The sequence below is a fragment of the Rattus norvegicus genome, chromosome 3 (genome assembly GCF_036323735.1).
Source record: "Rattus norvegicus strain BN/NHsdMcwi chromosome 3, GRCr8, whole genome shotgun sequence".
In the NCBI taxonomy this organism is placed as follows: domain Eukaryota; kingdom Metazoa; phylum Chordata; class Mammalia; order Rodentia; family Muridae; genus Rattus; species Rattus norvegicus.
Window position 1 is genome coordinate 176,435,458 of NC_086021.1, and position 18,839 is coordinate 176,454,296.

The following is an 18,839-nucleotide window of genomic DNA, read 5'->3' on the forward strand; positions in this document are numbered from 1 at the left end:
AGCCTGTCACAGCCTGTCACACTTGCCAGGAGAATGACTCCCCTCCCACTGGTATTGACACCTCCCTTGCTATGCTCAGCAGCCCTGGGTCTTGCGGCTGCTTTCCTTGTAGCACAGTGCCTGGGTTACCCACCACCCATCTCCATTTTCCACCTTTCATCGCCTGTCACTTTTGGACTGTAGTCAATGATTCTTGAAATGTCCAACTTTCCCTGTCTGTTCCCAGCAGCCACACCTCTTCTGGGGTGCAGCACAGCTCCATGGCCCCACAAACCCCACCCAGATCCAAGCATCTTGTCCTCTGTAACCCCCCACACCATGATTTCCGTTCTCAGCACTCCTGCTCCAACACTCCATGCCTGCACCCCCAGTCCCCTGAGGAACGGACCCACCAGGCCTGGATGTCTTTCTCTGCCACCCTCACCAGGTTACAACTGCCCACCTGCTGTTATTCCTTGGTGGTCTCCAATCCCTTAAACACAATACAGAAAATCGTACCTCACAAGTGGGGAGGCTGGCAGCTCTCAAGGACTCCTCCATCCTCCAGGCCTGGGGTCCCACTCTAGCTACTTTTCTCCATCACACCTATCAGTCCTGACACCTTTGCTCCTCACCCCTGCCCCGCAGCTGGTGACATCCTTAGAGACTGTGTGAGGTCCCTGTCAAATGCCCCAACTCCCATCATTCTCTCCCCACCCCCACCCCCCCACCCCAGGGCCTTGCGCTTGCCTGCGCTCTACCACTGAGCTAAATCCCCATTCTTACTATGTGCCGGCCTCCCTCCCTCTCCCACTGGTCCTGCTGAGTTCTGCCTGCTTTCTGTTGCTGTGAGCACGCGGCTCCCCTCACCCACCTCTCCAGTTCCATCTCACAAGGCTACTGCCTGGACCAAGTGAGGACCAGCCAGCAGCCATTTTCCCCAGAACACTGTACAGACTGAAAGTGGCTTCCTAGCCCCCTTGGAGAGCTTGCTTTCAGGTCTTATTTTTGTTTACAGTGCCCAGATACAGGGCTTCCTCCTGTGTTGTGGGGATCAGGGTGGAGGGGTGGGTGGAGAGGTAGCTCATTGGTTAAGGGTGTGGACTACTCTTGCGAAGAATTTGGATTCAATTCCCACCACCAACATGGTGGCTTATGATCGTTTATAACTCCATTTCCAGGTGAGCAAGACTCTCTTCTGGCTTCTGTGGGCCCCAAACACACAGGTTGGACACAGACATTCAGGTAAAACATCTGTACTCATGGAAGGAAGGGAGGATGGATGGACAAATGGAGGGACAGACAGAGCTAGGGCTCTGTTGATGGAGCGTTGACCAACGACCACGAAGGCCTGGATGCTAATTCCAGCACTACACAAACTGAACTTGGTGGTGCATGTCTACCAGAAGCTCAAATCAAAACTCACACACACTGGCAATGACAAACCTTCAATTCATAGCAGTTTGTGATTACAATGCAAGCAGAATCGGGTAGAAAGCAACCAGGACTGCCCACCAAGAATGGTCTGGAACCAAATCTTCCCTTCGTTTTGCTGGTGTCCCCCGTGTGTAGTGTTCTACAGAGGAGGGGGACCTCCATGAAAGGCAGTTGGAAAGAGAGATGACCACCAAGGTTTGGTTATTGAATATGTATTTTTTACTGAAAAAATCATTCATAAATTAACATACAAAAATGTACAAACACATGAGTGAACAATGTAATGACAAGGACTATTTCTGTGAAAAGTGTTTTTAAAACATCTTTAGGCTTCAGTGCAAAAATGTCCCCCTGGCACCTTTAAAACAAAGAGCAAGCTCAGAACAAAGACAGTAATGGTGGCTAAGCCAGTGGCGTCAGTGCCTCGTCGATGGTAGGCACAGTCAGTGTGTGCTCTGCCGCTCTGAGGAAGGAACTCGATGACAGGAGTCCCCATTTTAGCAAAATTAAAGTTTTGCAAATCCCCCCTCCCCAAAGAAAGCCTGTGCGGAGAGAGACCTTGCACACACAGGGCAGTCAGTCAAGGGCAGGTCGGCTTAAGGGTCACTCGTCTGTAGCATGGAGTAATTTCAGCTGCCAAAGTACACCAAGGTCACACTTGATTCTCAATGTCATTTTCTTTAAGCAATGACCTAATGTGTGGTCCAGTGGTGTGGCTCTGACTGTGACATTTCCCACTCGGTATGTGACTGGGCGGACAATGACTGACAGTGCCCACAAGAGTCCACACTAATAACAAACTTGGACATGATTGCAAGGGAACATAAGTGACCCGACTTGAGCAGTAAAAAGACCTTTCTTTGTCCCCAAATCTGCATTTTCCTTCTTAAATCAAGTATCAGCCTTTGGCTTAAAAAGGTGCCCTGTGGCTATTGTGAGGATGCAGGGCTTCAGCCAGGACACATGCTACACACACCACTGTCCCTCCAAGGACACCAAGGCTCTACCACAGCGACAGCATCCCTGACCTTCAGAGTGGAAACAGAAGGATGAGGGGAGAGGGGGCTGGACCCGTGACTCAGTGGCAGAGCTCTTGCCTAGCACATCAGCCATGGGTTTCCTTCCCCGCACTGTAAAACTAACACAGGGGGCAGAGGGTTGAGCCGGGCAGGCGGAACCCAATCTTTATTGCTGTGTGTACCGTAAGACAAAGGCAAGTCAACGCAGCGCCTCGTGCAGCTCCTTGCCCAGTGCAAACAGATGACGTGGTTCACCAGCGCTCTCAAGGGCAGGCACCTGCTCTCTCATACGAGCGGGAAGCGCTCTGCAGCGCCATCTGTTCCCTAGATACCACTCTACTCTACAAAAAGAACAAAAAAAAAGGCCTGGCCAATCACTCCCACAGTCTGTGGGGATCATCTGTCCTCAGAACCAACTGTGTGATGTAAACCCCATCCCCGTGTATCTACACCCCACCCCCACCCATGTAAACCATGAACATCAAGGGTGCTGAAGGCAAAAAGGCGAAGAGCAGAGGCCAGAGGAGAACGCTCCTCGCCACACACAGATCCCTGCTTCAGGGACAGAGGCTGCAGGGAGGCAGACACAGGAAGGAGCTCTGGTTCAGGAAGGAGGTGCCCTTTAGGAGCTGATGTCAGGAAGCAGGGGGACTGCTGGGCCGCCTGTCAAGGATCTGGTGAGAGCTCACCTGGACCCTGGCCGCCATGCACCCCAGTGCCACCTGCTCCCTGGCTGTGCCCTCCCCAACCAATGGCTTCTTAGCACAAGCACAGCAGCTTCCTAGAAACTAAAAAGGGAAACGGAGAAATCACTGAAGCCAGCTGGTCATGCAAGCAGGGCCCAGAGAAACTGTGGCCAAGTTCCAAAGAAAAGAGGGAACAGTCACCCAACAGCCACTCTGCATGTGAGATGTGGAGCTGGAGTGGGCTGCATACACAGCACAGGCTGACTTGGAACTTGTGACATAGCTCACTGGCCTCAGATCTCCTGTTCTCCAGGCCCTGCCAGCCACACTGGAGTGATAAGCCTGTGCCCTGTGCCTCTGCCTCCCCTCCCCCTACACATCCCGGCTGGCTCGGGGTCTGTAAGAGGGGACAGCACTGTGCCCCGAACAGTATTTCCAGCTTAGCTGCTGAGTCTCTAGGAGGAAGACCCTATAGAGGGGGAAGGAGGAAGGAAGGGAGGGGAGAGGCAGGAAAGGAGGGGCAGGGCAGACAAGAGGGGCTGTAAGGACCGGACTGCATTCATTTCCTTCCTAGATGACTGGGACTTGGGAGATGGCACTCAACTGTGTGGGAACCAAGTTGTGTTTGCCACCCAAGGTGATCTTAATATGTGAAGCTCTCACTTTGAAGTGGAGCCAGCTATAAAATTAAACTTTAAAAAGGCATCTTACATGGCTTATTTACAACTGCACTTCTTCAAGAAGTGACTGGTATGTGTCTATCACCCCAAGTTCCTCCCCTCCGCCCTCAGTCCCCACCTAAAGCAGAAAAATTTCTTTAAAAAGAAAAGAAAAAAAAAAAAACCCTAAACTAAACCAAATGAAAGCCAAAGAGAACTCCAGAGATGCAGAGACCGGCATAGCCGGTCTGCTTCAAGCCAGGGCTGGCTGACCATGGAAGCCTCTGGGCTTGGCCATCCGTCTATCCTAGGGGCGCCTAGCCTGGCCCTGCAATTCTGGAGGTTGCAGCTGAGACAGGACCTGGGTGGACGGAAGAGAGCAGCAGGGCAGACATCTGTCTTGTGGAATAGAAGCCAGTGCTGATGACAGTGTCCTCAAGTCTCCTGTCCCTGTTGGGCCCTGCAGCGAAGGCCTTTGTGCATGTGCTCTGTGACAGTTTTCTGGAGCCCTGTGGTCCTGTGCTCCACTCTCTTTCTGTCCTCCTGTGTTGACCCCACGATGGCGCATCACAGCCTGTCCGAGGGGTGGGTAGGTGGGTGTGGTTTCTCCTCGAGTCTCAGTACTCAGTCACCTGAGCCAGCTCGGGTGTCAAGTTGACAGTTATGTTTTTATACAAGGCGTCGTACGTGACGTTAGCAGAGTAGCTCAGATTGTTGAGACCGTCCAGTCCTTGCCGCTCCTTTGACTTCCTCAGCAGAGCGTACCTGGGAAGCCGAGGACAGAGGGGGACGAGAGCTGATATCCCAGCTTCACAAGCCAAGGGCAGCTGCCTGGGCCAGCCTCACAGCAGCTCATCTAATGCCTCTTAGGCCCAAGGAAATGGAGGCCCCAGAGTCTAATCCAAGGTCAGAACTGGGAAGCTCAGGAAAGAGATTTTCAGAGGAGCGGACAAAAAGTAGTCAGGCTTAGAGCCCTACCACCCCCTGGTAGACACCTTCACAGCTCGGGTGTTAGCAGAGGTGACCCAACTCCCTGCCTGCAGAGGAGATCCGAGGATCTAAGGCTCACCAATGGTCACCTAAAATGTCGACCTTGGTTAATCAGAAGAGATGCACACCCATGATGCCCACCCACACACAGGCACAGGGGTGTACAGCCAGTGATCCCAGCACTGAGGGGGTCGAAGGCAGGAGGACAGTGCTGGAGGCCAGGCCGAGGCACAGAGACAAACTCAACAGAACAGGCCTGGCTAAGGAAGGTGAGGGAAGAAAGTGGCTGAAAGCCACCCTGAGGACCAGAACACAGTACCAACCTGCCAAGAAACTGGACCTCTCCTCGATGGTGGTGAGGAATGGACTTGTATTTTCCTGTGTCCCCTTCTGGCCGGCTCACAGAATAGCCTGCATTTTGTACCCTGTCCAAAACCAAAGGAGTAACAGTGAGACGCTAGAGAGACTAGTAAACTTTACAACACCTCATGACCTCACCAGCAGCAATGTCCAAGCACTTCTCACTCAGCTAACTGATCTGATGGTCACTCAGCAGCCAACTTTTCGTGTGTGTGTGTGTGTGTGTGTGTGTGTGTGTGTGTGTGTGTGTGTGTGCGCGCGCGCATGTGTGTGCATGCACATGCACTTGTGTGCTTGTGAAGGTAAGAAGACAACCTTGCATGTTGCATGTCTCTTCAGGCACCATGTGACTTTCCTTTTTGGAGACCAGGCCCCTCGCTGGCCTAGAGCTCATCACACAGGTGGACAGCCAGGGGATTTGAGGCCTCCACTTCCCATGGCTGGGATTATGGTGGTGCTACTGAGACCAACAACCTTTTTGAGACAGGGTCTTCTGTGTAGCTGACTCCCTATATAGATCTGTCTGACCTGGAACTCACAGAGATTCTCCTGCCAAGGGCGGGGATTAACAGCATATGCGACTGTGGTGGTTTCCTGACAAATGTACCCTGTAGGCTTCAGTATTTGAACCCTTGGTCCCCAGACAGCAGTGCTGTTTGGGGAAGGTTAAAAGATGTGGCCTTGCTGGAAGAAGCCAGTCACTGGAAGCAGGCACTGAGAGTTCACAGCCATTTCCAGTTTGCTCTCGCCACTTCATGCCTGAGGTTGAAGACTTGTGCTCCCAGCAGCCTGTCCCAGCTACATGCCCGCTGCCTCTCTGCCATGACGACTCTACTCCTCTGCAGCCTGAGCCCAGATACACCCACTCTTCTCTAGGTCGCCTTGGTCCTAGTGTAAAGTAACTGGTACAGCCACCACTCTCATGGCTTCAGAGACCAAGGTCAGAGCTTTGACAAGGAACTATCCCCTGGCTTTCCCTGTTTTTAAGAGAGTGAGAGGGAGGGTGGGAGGGAGGGAGAAAGAAGAGTCAGGACTAGTGCTTGCTAGAAAACATTCCATTCCTGAGCCACACCCCAGTACCTGCCACGTTGTGTTTTTCGACTGTGTAGTCACACTAAATATTTAATCAATCTGGAGAAATGCTTGCCAGTGGGAACAAAGGATGGCGTACTCCCGACTGCTCACCAGCAGGTTAACTAGCATTTCTGTCTGAGGGGGCTGGGAAGATAGCTCAGGTGATAAAAGTGCCAATCTTGCGAGACTGAGGCCTTAAGTTGGGATCTCCAAGAAGCCATGTAAACGCTGGCCCAGTGCTATGTGTCTATACCCCCAGCACTGGGCAGGGGAGAGAGGGAGGGGCAGCTCGCCCCTGGAGTTCAGTGCTAGCCAGCCTGGCTGAGTCAGTGAGCTCCAGGTTCACTGAAAGATCCCCACACTGCAGGGACACGCCTGTGAGCAGGTCACCAGGCGGCCCACCTTCACCTTGGGGGTGGGAGGGTGTTCCACCGACATGGCCACTTGGTGCAGAGAGCCACAGGGAACACGGGGAGATGTTGTTCTAACACGGCCCAGGAGCCTTAACAATTCTGACCAACTTCACCTCTAGCGTTTTTTCTAAAGTCTGAGTCGGTCTGCTTAGTCACTACCTGCAAGCATGGGAACACTAAACACGCCATTAGGAGCCCATGTAAGTGTCAGATGGTATTCCATACAGGACCCCAGCAGGGACACTCACCCCAAGACTGAGGCACTGCCACTATGGGTCTGAGAAACTGACAAAGACATCTGGCGTGACTCACTCACCATGTTCTAAAGACAAACGGAAGTGGTGACGATGCTGTGCTGGGGTGCACAGACTGGGGAATTTTATTTTTATTCTCATATGAATTTTACAGTAAGCATACTCCTTCTCTCCCCTGTTCTATGGAGTCTTACTAGGTAGCCTAGGCTGGCTCTGAATTCAAAGAACTCTCCTCCACTGCCTCCTCGGAGCTGAAATTATAGATCTGAGGAGACACCAAACCTGGCTGCTACCTTATTTCTTTCTAACACCGAAGCAATGAAAATGTCTTTTACATTACGTATGAGTGTTTGGTCTGCACACATGTAAATGGTCCTTGTGCAGGCCTGGTACCCTTGGAGGTGAGGAGAAGGCATGGGATCCCCTGGAGCTGGAGTTAGAGCACACAGTTGTGAGCAGCCATGTGGGTGCTAGGAATTGAACCCAAGTCCTTGGCAAGACTAACAAGTGTTCTAAGCTACCTCTCTGGCCTCAAATTAACCTTTAATTCTGTGTATGTTCGTGTGTGTGTGTGTGTCACACGGTGTGAGTGCAGGTTCCTACAGAGGGCACCGGATCCTCTGAGCTACAGTCACACACAGCTGGGAACAAGCCATCGTGTTCTGGGGCAGCAGTGTGTGCTCTTAATTGCTGAGCCATTTCTCTGGGTTCCACGGTCATTAGTATAAAAAAGTTAAGCTGTAATTTTAAGTTTCATCTTACATGTCAAAGGGGAAAATGAAAATTGTTGCTTTAGTGGGATGTATAAACTATGCTTTATGCTTTAGTTTGAGTTAGAAGGGTTTTCTGTTGTTTCACGTTCTAGCCCTCTAATTCTTAAAACAAGCTCCCATATCCACCTGACTCCAATACTCATCTCTGTCATGAAAGAAATCAAGGGGCCGCCCCAGAGCTCAGTGCAGGACGGCTGTGCAGGCAGGCGCTGGCTGCTCCCAGGGGCAAAAGCTGGGCATGAGCGTGTAGAGGTGCAGGCTCACACTGCCCGCATGCGCAAACACTATTCTGTGAGCTTTCCAACGTGGCTGCTGCGAGGGCGCTAAGTGACCTGTGCGGCTCCTGGTCTGTGAGACTGGGTTGTGCCAGGGTCGGGTGGGGTGTGTACCTGTTCCACAGGTCGTCATCTTCTCCGCCCCAGCCCCAGAAGGCATTAGGGAAGCCATTGATTTTCCGGAACTGTTCCACAGTCAGGCCGCTCACACCGCCAAAGAACTCTGTGTAAGGAAGTCTGAAAAGAGACCAGGTGGGTTAAAGATCTGACTTGAATCTCCTCATGAATTTGTCTTTGTTTTCCGGCAATGCTGGGGGTGGAACTTAGAGGCTCACCCAGCCAGGCAAGAGGACTGACACCACCCCAGCTGCTAACTGGTTTGCAACAACCTCATTCATTGTACAGTGAGTGCCAGCACGGAACTCAGTGTCCAACCAAGGGTCACAACCAGTGCTCAGCTACTTTACTCCCACCACAGGCTATTACCACCTGACCACCTCACCCCACAGTCACAATATGACCTACTTCACACCCCAGTCACAATACTAACCTACTTCACACCACTTCACACCCCCAGTCACAATACTAACCCACTTCACACCACTTTATACCCCCACAGTCACAATATAACCCACTTTCGACAGTGAGCAAAATGGTAACAACTGGCCCCATGCATGCTCACTGCTGAGCTCTGTACCACACCCTGCAAGCCACTCATCAGCTGGCACAGCTTAGACTGGCATAGGGAGTAGGAGGCACTCACAGGTACATGTACTTGTCTAGTTTGGTTGCAAAATGCCTGGGCATCTGTCCACAGCCATAGTAGTTTCGGTCACTCTCAGGTATGTGATCGACGTCATGGAAGATCAGACAGTCCCAATCCAAGTCCTTCATGGCTTCTTGAAAGCCAACGTTGAAGAGCATGGCTCGGTTAAAGGGCTGGGTGCCAGCCTGCAAGAGCAAATCGTTCCTTAAGCAAAGACCCGACTGCCTTCTCTGCTCAGCGAAGGGCTCCTAGGAGCCACATGGAAGACCTCTGGGCCCGCAGAGCCTGGGCAGCACTGCTCAGCCCGGTCATCAGGGAGTTCGCTGAACTGTGCCCTGTTTTCTTCAGAGAGCACTGCAGCAGCATGTGCTGCAGCTGAAGAGGCAGCCACAGGATATGCAGGGCAGGCCAGGCACTACCAAGTCTCCAGCCTACACTGCTCACACAGCCCTCACTGTCCCTCGCATGCTGCCCACCTACTTCACAAACACTGAGTCAAGGAGGGTGAGCTCTTCTGCTCATCTCAGCCTGTTTATTCTGAAGCTTCCACCACAACAGGAACTGAGCTCTCCAGGGACAAAGGTCTGAGGATTTCGAATTCTGTGGCAGGTAGAGACTAGTTTACACTAGCTCTGGCCTAGACGAACTGCATTAACCTTCACTTCCCCGGGCCAGTATCAGAACACACGCTCAGGAGAGGCAGAAGGATGTGCTGGCTGGTTTTTGTCAACTGGACCCAGCGGAGAGGAAAGCTGAACGAGGGGCTCTTAGCTGAGAAAGCACCTCCTTAAGACTGGCCTGAAGCGTGTTTTCTTGATTAACAGTGATGTGGGGGGAGGGCCCAGCTCATCGGCTCTTTACACTGAAGACAGGGTCACCTGCACCAGTCTAGATTTCAGGCTCAGAAGAAAGAGAAGGAACGACGGACCACTCACTTGCTCGATCACATAGAAGGCAAACTGCAGGCGCTGGCGCTGGAGCATGGGGAGCAGGTGTCGAAGGAGGACTGGGAGGTGCTCGTGGCGGTTCCGGAAAGGGATGAGGATGGCCACCTGCAGTGGATCGGAGTGGGGTGGGGTGGGGTATCAGTTAGCTGCTGGCTCCAGCTCTCCAGTAAGTTCTCTGCATTGTTACAAAGCTGCATACCCCTGGATGTGCAACCCTTGGGGAAAGCTAAGAGGCTCCTCTTCTTGCCCCCAACATCCTCTAACACTGACCTGTGCAGGCAAGGCCACCCTGGAATGACCTGGATCCTATCTAGACTGCAGCTCCAGGAGTTCCATACATCCATGGTGACCAAGCACAAAGTCCCCCCACCCCCAGGCACGCAGACACCAGGTGACCAAGGCCCTTCCATGCTGCACACAGCTCACTCTGTCACACTGCATCTGCGGACACCTGCTGCCACCGCATACGCTTATCCTTGGCTCGTGTCACAACCCTTCCCTTCACAGGGCCAGCAACACACAAGCATTTACTAAACACTTGCTCAAACAATGGCCTTGAGTTGCTGTCTCTTTCCCGATACAGTCATCCGGCAGAGGCCTAAGTGTCCAGCTGGAGGACTGCAGAGTCCACTTGTCCTCTGGTAAGCTGCTCTGCGGATACACAGTCCACAAACGTGTCAGCTGACCTACTGGCCCTTCCTCCTGCAAACAATCCTGCCTGGGAACAAAGGGGTTCAGTGGCCCTGGACAACGTCAGGGTGTTGCCATTCTCTATGGCCACAGCAGTCAGTCCTTGGGGGAAACCATTTCTTGAGAAGGAGAGGCAGGGTCCAAGTTCCCTGCCGCCATGGTTCTCAAACCCTGGCGATCCCAGATGGATTCCAGCCCCTGGGGTCTGACTCATAACCCACCTTCCACCGAGGCATGCAGTCTGCAGGCTTCCAGTGTCCTCCAAGCCTGATGGCCGGGTCTCTGGAGAAGAGCTCATGAATATCGTCCATTCTGATCTCACTCATGTTTATGTCTATCGGGCCCTCTGAACAGGGAGGGAAGACAAACAATTAGCCTTTCCCAGCAGCCCTTTCACCTCTGCCCTTTAGTGTGTCACTACCATCCTGCAAAGAAGCCTACCAAAGGGACAACACTTTGGAGACCTGCTTCTGCCAAGGTGGAAAGAGAAACAAAGGGCTGGAGAGATGGCTCAGCGGTTAAGAGCACCCGACTACTCTTCCAGAGGTCCTGAGTTCAATTCCCAGCAACCACATGGTAGCTCACAACCATCTGTAAAGAGATCCGATGCCCTCTTCTGGTGTATCTGAAGACAGCTACAGTGTACTTATAAATAATAAATGATTAAATCTTTAAAAAAAAAAAAAAACAGAAAGAGAAACAAAGACTCTGAAACTGAGGTAGGGTAACTCTTTCTCAAGATGCCTCCCTGCTACAGGGGCTCCTATTCAACTTCCCAATAAACTGGGGCCCTTCCGAAAGCCTCTTATGTGGACACAGCCTTCATCAGAGGAGGAGCAGAGCAGCACATTTGACTTGTCAGCTCCATCGGAAGCATGGTCAGCTACCTGCCTCACCTCCTCTGACTAAAGGTGCCCAAACGCAGAGCAGTCATCCTTGACAACGCCCCAACATTGACACCATGACAATCAGTAAGTGTTAGGGAAACCAGGCACAGGGGCTTTAATCCCAGCACTTGGGAAGCAGAGGCAGGAGGATCTTTGTGAGGTCCAGGCCAGCCTGGTCTACACAGGGAGTTCCAGGACAGCCAGGAGGACCCCCACTGGGGTTAGAGGCATGGCTACCAGGCATGGCTTTAACATTTTTTAAAAGACTTTTTTGTTTTTTTGTAAGCACAGTCGCTGTCTTCAGACACACCAGAAGAGGGCATCAGATCTCATCACAGATGGTTGTGAGCCACCATGTGGTTGCTGGGAATTGAACTCAGGACCCCTGGAAGAACAGTCAGTGCTCTTAACCGCTGAGCCATCTCTCCAGTCCTAACCTTTTTTTAAAACCAATATTTTGTTAAGAAAATAACTTCTAAGGCTGGAGAGCTGGCCCAGCGGTTAAGAGCACTCATTGCAAAGCACCCAAGTGGAGGCTCACTTGCTCAAGCCCCAGTGTATGTGCAGAGACCCACATGGAGGCAGGACACGTGTGTACATAAAATAATGAAAACCTAATTAAAATACTAAGGAAAAGAAAGAACTTGTAACAACTATCCAGCAGGTGGCAGGAGGGAAGTGGAGGGTGAGCGTGGGAGGGAGCATGTGAAAGAGTGTGACAGAAGAAGGAGGGTGGGGCGAGGGCTCCTGCATCAAACCCCTTAGAACCAGTGACACTAAAGTGACAGCCAATGCCCAGCTCTTTCCTCAGATCTTATGAAGGTCGCTACGGGGTCAGAACACAGCACCACGAGGCATCTGGGGGCAGCAGCAGCAGGTTTAACAGAGAGAGAGGCTGGGTCATAAGGAATTCCTACAGCATGGGCCAGGGAGACACTTCACAAAGAGGCAGGGAGACCCGCTGGTCCCTCCCGCTTCTGGAGTAACAGAAGCCTGCCGGAGCAGAGGAGGCAGGCTGAGGCTACTTACTCATGGAAGGGAGCCTCTCCGGGCAAGGGTGGTTGGCAAAATAGGTGAAATCTTCAGGAAGAAATGTTGTGGTTGGGGGAAAGGCTTCACTGTGGTTCAAGTCCAGAGGATAATCTAGGAAGGGAAGAGAAAGGCAGCTCAGATGAGCACTGGTATGCTGGTTTCCCCTCAGATGTGCTCTATAGCAGCGGAGCAGGGGGTTCAGCACTGGAGCTAAGAGTAGGAAGCTCTCCACAGGACGGAAGCAGAGGGACTGCAGTGATGGCTTCCTTCCCACTTATATTGGCACTGCGGGCTTCGGGCTTCGGGTACTCAGTTTATATAGCTGCTGGGGCTCAGCACTTCCAACAACACCCCAACACCCCCCACCCCACCCTACCCCCAGCAGCAGCCTTGGCGCCTGCACTCATTCACAGAGAGGCACAGCAGACCCGCCGACCTGCTTCTGGTCACCTCCTCTGTGGATTCTCTCTTGCTCATCGAGAGCCACACTGCACTTCCTTCCCATGGCCCCCATGCCTTGCACCTTCCCGTCAGTCTCCCAGGTCCTTGCTATAACTGGCCTCTAGTGTTCACGGTTGACCTGAAGATCCGTGAATATGACTTACTGAGGCCTGTGGGAAGCGGTGCTGGAGTTTTGGACCCATTCTCATCTTCTGCTACTTTGGTTTTACATGGAATTAATTGTTCCCGGTCCAATGTCGTTCCTGCCTCTGCACTACCTCCCAGAGAAGGGTGAGCACCTCCTTGCTATGAGGGTCCCTGCCCCCAGACTCCTCACCCATGCCTCAGGATAGACTTCACCCCATATGCAAGACTGAACTTCATTTTTGAAGTTATAGTTTCTTCTCACTCACTATGGAGCAGATAGAAGCTCCAATGGCTTCCTAAGGGGGAGGGGGATAGAGATGCTCAATGGTTAGAATACCGGCTGCTCTTACAGAAGATTCCAATTCTGTCCCCGGCACCCACAGCTCATGACCATCTGTAACTCCAGTGTCAGGGATCCAATGCCCTCATTCTTGCCTCCATGAATACCATTAAAATTTCAAACCTTGAACAAAGGGCTGAGGTGCCTATTAAACACATCAAAGCAGACCTGGCCTTCAGGTTCTCCCAGCATCCCTCAGTCCCTACTTGTTACAGAGTATGGCCGCATACCCCACCCTTTTTCCTGAACTCTCCAGCCCAGGGCCTGAGACACTGTGGATACTCTCCTTTTGTACCTTTGGCCACCAGGCTGCTGTCCTTGACTGCCGCCCCCCTTCCCCCACAGGAGTCAAGGTCAGGACCACTCTGGACAGATGTCCCTGCCTCTGCCCTCCCACAGATCTACAGTACACTTTCTCCTCCACCATACCTAGGAGTAATTATGTCCTTTCCCTTTCCTCATCAGATACTAGCATGAACATGGTGCACGCAAGGCACACATGTGAGCAAAACACTCAAATATACAAAATGTTTACTGCTTAAAAAAAAGTAAAAGTAAAAAAAAAAAAAAAAAAAAAAAGAGAGAGAGGTGGAGGAACCTGGTGGTGGCAGCACCACATGCCTTTCATCTCAGTACTGGGGAGGCAGGAGGATCTCTGAGTTCAAGGCCAGCCTGGTCTACAAATCAAGTTCCAGGACAGTCAGAGCGACCCCGAGAAACCCTGTCTGGAAGAAAAGGGGACGGGGAGAAATATCTGACTGTGAAGCCTAGTGTATGTGAGAGTGTCTGTTCTCACATGGTTCATGATGGTTGAGCTACACCCTGCAGGCGACTTCCCTATACTGGCCCAGGCCCTCGAAACAGTGGAGCTGGACGGGCTGGTGCCATCAAACAGTGGCTTTTCTCTGAACGTGGAGGAGCTTGCTCCCTGTCCAGCCCTGGCTTTGCCTTGCTGACAATCTACTTCCAACCCCATGGCTGTTCAGGGCCCTTTCCAGCCTGGAACACACGGCTCTCTGGCTCTGCAGTGCTCAGGTGGGGTAGCTGAGTGACAGGGAAGTTGTCCCTTCGCTGGCCTGCGTCTCCTTGTTAGAATGGGAAGTCAGGCAGCTGCCAGAGCGTGGACACCAGGTCCCATGGCAGTGTGTTCTGACAGGGCACTGTGGCTCAGTGCCCCCACTTCCTCAGGTGCTCCTTGTAAGTTAAGATAAGATCCCCCAGAGAAATCTGTTGTAGCCCTCGGCCATAACCACAGTCCTGAATTAAGCACCAGGCACAGAGCATAAAAGCCCATGTCCTCATGGAGGGAACTGCTTTACTGCGTGAGGTTCCCAGGCTCCCGCCCCTTAGGCTGCTCAGCCAGTTCCGGCTTTCCTAGACTGGTCGCTCACTTTATTCCATTTGGTTTTTTGAGAAAGAATCTCATGATTCCCAGGCTGGCCCTCAAACTTGCTATGTGACCAAAGAAGCCCTAAAACTCCCAATCCCCAGCTCACACTTATTCTGGTCCCCAAAACCTGGGGACATTGGCCATTCCTGTGCTTTGAGGACTGAGGACACTCTGGACAGCGAGGCTCCCTGTAGCATTATCTCAGCCCTTCACCAGAACTCCCCAACCTCATTTCCCTCTGCAGTCTTCTTACTCTTAAGGGTTTGCACCTTTTTTTCTTCTTCTTTTTTTTTTTTTTTCCAGAGCTGGGGACTGAACCCAGGGCCTTGCGCTTGCTAGGCAAGCGCTCTACCCACTGAGCTAAATCCCCAACCCCTAGGGTTTGCACCTTTAATCTCATGTGCACACAGAATGCCCACACATCCTGTGCCCATCACTTGAGTGGACTTAGGAGCACGTCAGCAGAGGACTCTTTTCCAGGGGACTGATCCTGCCACACCAGAAAAGGCCCTGGCATTTCCTCCCACAAGGCTCAACAAAAGCAGCAAGCAGAAGACCCCCTGCAGGGCAGGGCTGGCCTGCAGAGCAGAGCTGAGCTGAACTTCTGCATTGTGAGAATGGCCTCCTGCCCCAAGCTTTAGAGTCACAAAGGAGCACAAACACTTAAGCTGGTTCTCACTCAGTCCATGACTGGACTGGAGAATTTTCAACTCAGCCTGATTTATATTGTTGCCATCTTTTTTCTCAAAGAGTACTAAGAGGCTTCCAATGACCTAATGGCTAATACATTTAACCCAATGACCTAATGGCTAATACATTTAACCCAATGACCTAATGGCTAATACATTTAACCCAATGACCTAATGGCTAATACATTTAGGCCTTTTAACCAGGGACAAAACTCAGGAAGAATAACTTGAGCACTGGACCTGTCTTGGGAGCTGGGGTAAGAAACAGAATGCTTTTCTTGGTTTTGAGATTTTAATGTGTATGAGTATTTTGCCCGCATGTGTGTCTATGTAGAACACGTGTGCCTGATGTCTGCAGAAGTCAAAACTGTGGTTTCGGGTGGTGAGCACTGAGTCTGAATACCACAGGAGCAGCTGGTGACATCCTTCCCTGCCCCACCCGCCAGCTCATGGATTACACCTGATACCAATCTATAACCAACAGGAGGGCAGCATTTCTGCCCTGGTGCTGGGGATGGACTTGGGACTTTGAGTTATATTAGTTCTCTTTAAAAAAAAAAAAAAAAGAAAGAAAGCTGAAGAGATGGCTCAGCAGTTAAGTGTGCTTGACACTCTCCCAAGTTCAGGTCCCACCCCCTTGTAACTTTAGTTTAAAGGGATCTAACACTCTTTTCCTGGCCTGTGTAGGTACCTACACATAAATGAAGTCTCTGAATGAATGAATGAATGAATGAATGAATGAATGAACGAACGAACGAATAGTAAATAAATCTTGAAAGAAGGAAAAGCTGAGAGCAGTGAAGTGCTTAAGAAGGAAAAAGTGCTTGCCACCAAGCCTGAAGAGCTGAGTTCAAATCCTGAGACCCACTTAGTGGGAGGAGAGAACCAACTTCCATATTCACATAGCATTCGCATACCCCACACCCCCAACCCCTCTAAATTAAGGTGAGTGCTAAGATGACCTTTCCCTATATGAAGGTGTGTCTGGTGTGCTAAGTCTTGGCAGAGCTAAGTGCTGTCAAGTGCTTGGTCTTGTCCTCTCTGTGGCCCACCACCAGCTCTCTGTGTAAAGTCCTGTCCTTTCTCACCAGCCCAAAGAGGATTCTCTGAGATTATCATGTTAAAAAGCAAGCTGCTGGGCGCTGGAGAGATGGCTCAGTGGTTAAAAGCACCAACTCCTCTTCCAGAGGTCCTGAGTTCAATTCCCAGCAACCACATGGTGGCTCACAACCATCTGTAATGGGATCCGATGCCCTCTTCTGGTGTGTCTGAGGACAGTGACAGTGTACTCATATACATTAAATAAATAAATCTTTTTGAAAAAGCTTGCTGCTGAAGGTCACACAGCCCTTAAGGCCAAAGGGCAACCTAAAGAGATGGATCAGTACTGTCCTGCTGACTGGTTTAGACTAGAATGTGACTTTTTGGAGAATAAAGAGCTGGTGGCTGGGCTGGAGCAGAGGTCAGGAGGAAGGCTGGGGGAGATGGACCAAGCCAGAGGACACAGATTCAAGGACAAGAAGGTAAAGAAACAGAGTAGCATGGCAGGGCAGTCAGGCTAAGCTAGAGTATAGCTGAGTCTGCCCCAGCAAAAGGCCAATACAATAAGCCTTATACTGCATAGACGTTTCTGCATCTTTATATTAACCCTTTTGCGGGGAGCAGGTTCCCCAAGTGCCCCCACAGTAGCTAGGTGTAATAGTGAACACCTCTAATCCCAGCACTGGGGAAGCAGAGGAAGGTAGATTTCTGTGAGTTTGAAGTCAGTTTGGTCTACATAGGGGAACGTTATCTCAAAAACAAAACAAACAAAAAGCCATATTTTAAAAGATAACATTAAGTTCAGAATAAAAATTCCAGTACTCAGGAGACAAAGACAGGCAGATCTCTGAGTTCAAGGCCAACCTGGTATACAGAGCAAGTTCTAGGACAACCAGTGCTACACAGAAAAACCCTGTCTTGAAAAACAAATCAAACACAACAAAAGAAAGAAAGAAAGAAAATGCAGCCTTCTGGTCAGCTCGCACATTCTGAACACAGCTGAGATGACATCTGGACTAGCCCGTCTTTCGATACATTCTTATGGAGGTGATTCCTGAGCCCTCCCTGCCTTCCCTGGGAGCAGACACTGCTTAGGGCTCTCTTCCCTAGCTCACCTGAGTCATTCAGGCTGCTGTTCCTCTTGGCGTAGGCGCTGCGGACCACCTGCTCATACACCTGGGCACCGATGGTCCTCACGTTGTCCCGAAGCAGGATGCCTTGAGCCTGCACCATGAAGAGGTAGGTGTTCACTGTGGAAAAGTGGGGGAAAGAGAGATGACTAGCATGCATGGGCAAAGCATCTATCACACAGCAGTGGGACTCTTTATTTCTGAGCCTTTAAAGCCTCTCTCACCTCTAAAACCTTCTGAGGTCTCATCCCTGGTTCTCTACCCAGGATTCAGGATACTCACAGCTCTTGGGCAGCCAGTAGGGCTCAGGGGGATTTCAGTCAACCCGAGATAAGTGTAGAAAAACAGTAAACTGCAGTTATGTCCCACCTGATCTGCAAACATTCATTCACAGTGCCGTCAAGCACAGTGACAGTCATAAAGACCTTTACAGACCAATGAAAACACTTTCAAAGATCTCTGTTTGCTCTCAGCACATAATCACTTTAAACTTATTCCTCACTCAGAATGAAGCTACAGGTTACTCTTCCCCACCCCCTCCATTCCTACCCCCAGCCTCATCTCTATCCCCACCCCAGCACTGAAGTCTGTATAGAATATAGACTAAAATGTCCCACCCATCCACCAACACCCAAGGCAGTAAGTAAGGCACGCTCAGGCTGCGTGCTCTTCAAGTAACCTGAGTAAACTAAGGTGTACTGTGTAAACGGGCCAGTCACCTCACCAGGAGCTAGTGTGGCTGCTCATTCAGGCTTGCAGGAGGCAACCACACCCCACAAGTAATGTCTTCTTTCCTGGCCAGCTATTCCACGTGACTCAGTCCCTGTCACAGGGACAGGAGTGACTTACAAGTCTTCTCTGCTAGTGTCTAAGGTGGAATCTTTGACACTTGGCTGGCCTCCAATGTGGCCTCAGGCTGTTGTACAGGGTTTACTGTCTTGGCACTCGGTCCTCAGCACATGTGGCCTTGGGCTGCCAATTCTGGCTTAACAAGCTGTATCCAAGTGACATGCACCGATATGATCCCTGTGCCCCACACAGAACAGGCAGTAAGAACAGAAAGGACACCACTGCACTCCACTCAGCCAGTGATGCTACACTGGTGGTGGGAATGGCGTGGGACAAAGCAGCTCAGTGTGGAGACCCCAGGCACTCAGCACAAGACTGTCACACTGAGAACAGCTTCGGCACTAAGGCCACAGGATGCAACAGGGCTCTGTGCTGGAAGACACATGCACACTCACCCCACCCTCCAAGAACAGAACAGATATAGGGCTTGTTCTCCACATCAGAATCTTAAAGCTGTAGCTCTGAGAAGCTTGTGCACAAGACCAACATCTCATTTTCTATACCTGCAGTGAGCGCAGGGTCATGGCAGGATGGCATTCCATTGACCATTCAACATTAAACACAAGACTTA

The 18,839-nt window shown here is 51.2% G+C and overlaps 1 protein-coding gene across 1 annotated transcript; it reads right to left on the reverse strand.

Annotated features, from left to right (window-relative positions):
- Positions 1 to 1,615: 1,615 nt before the first annotated feature.
- Positions 1,616 to 17,544, reverse strand: B4galt5 (beta-1,4-galactosyltransferase 5). Its single transcript, NM_001108608.1, has 5 exons — positions 17,405 to 17,544; positions 12,239 to 12,352; positions 10,544 to 10,668; positions 9,703 to 9,737; positions 1,616 to 3,032 (listed from the first exon to the last, which is right to left on the reverse strand). The coding sequence occupies exons 1-5, from the start codon at positions 17,520 to 17,522 to the stop codon at positions 2,993 to 2,995; spliced, it is 432 nt and encodes a 143-aa protein (NP_001102078.1). The 5' UTR covers positions 17,523 to 17,544; the 3' UTR covers positions 1,616 to 2,992.
- Between the last annotated feature and the right edge of the window lie 1,295 nt (positions 17,545 to 18,839).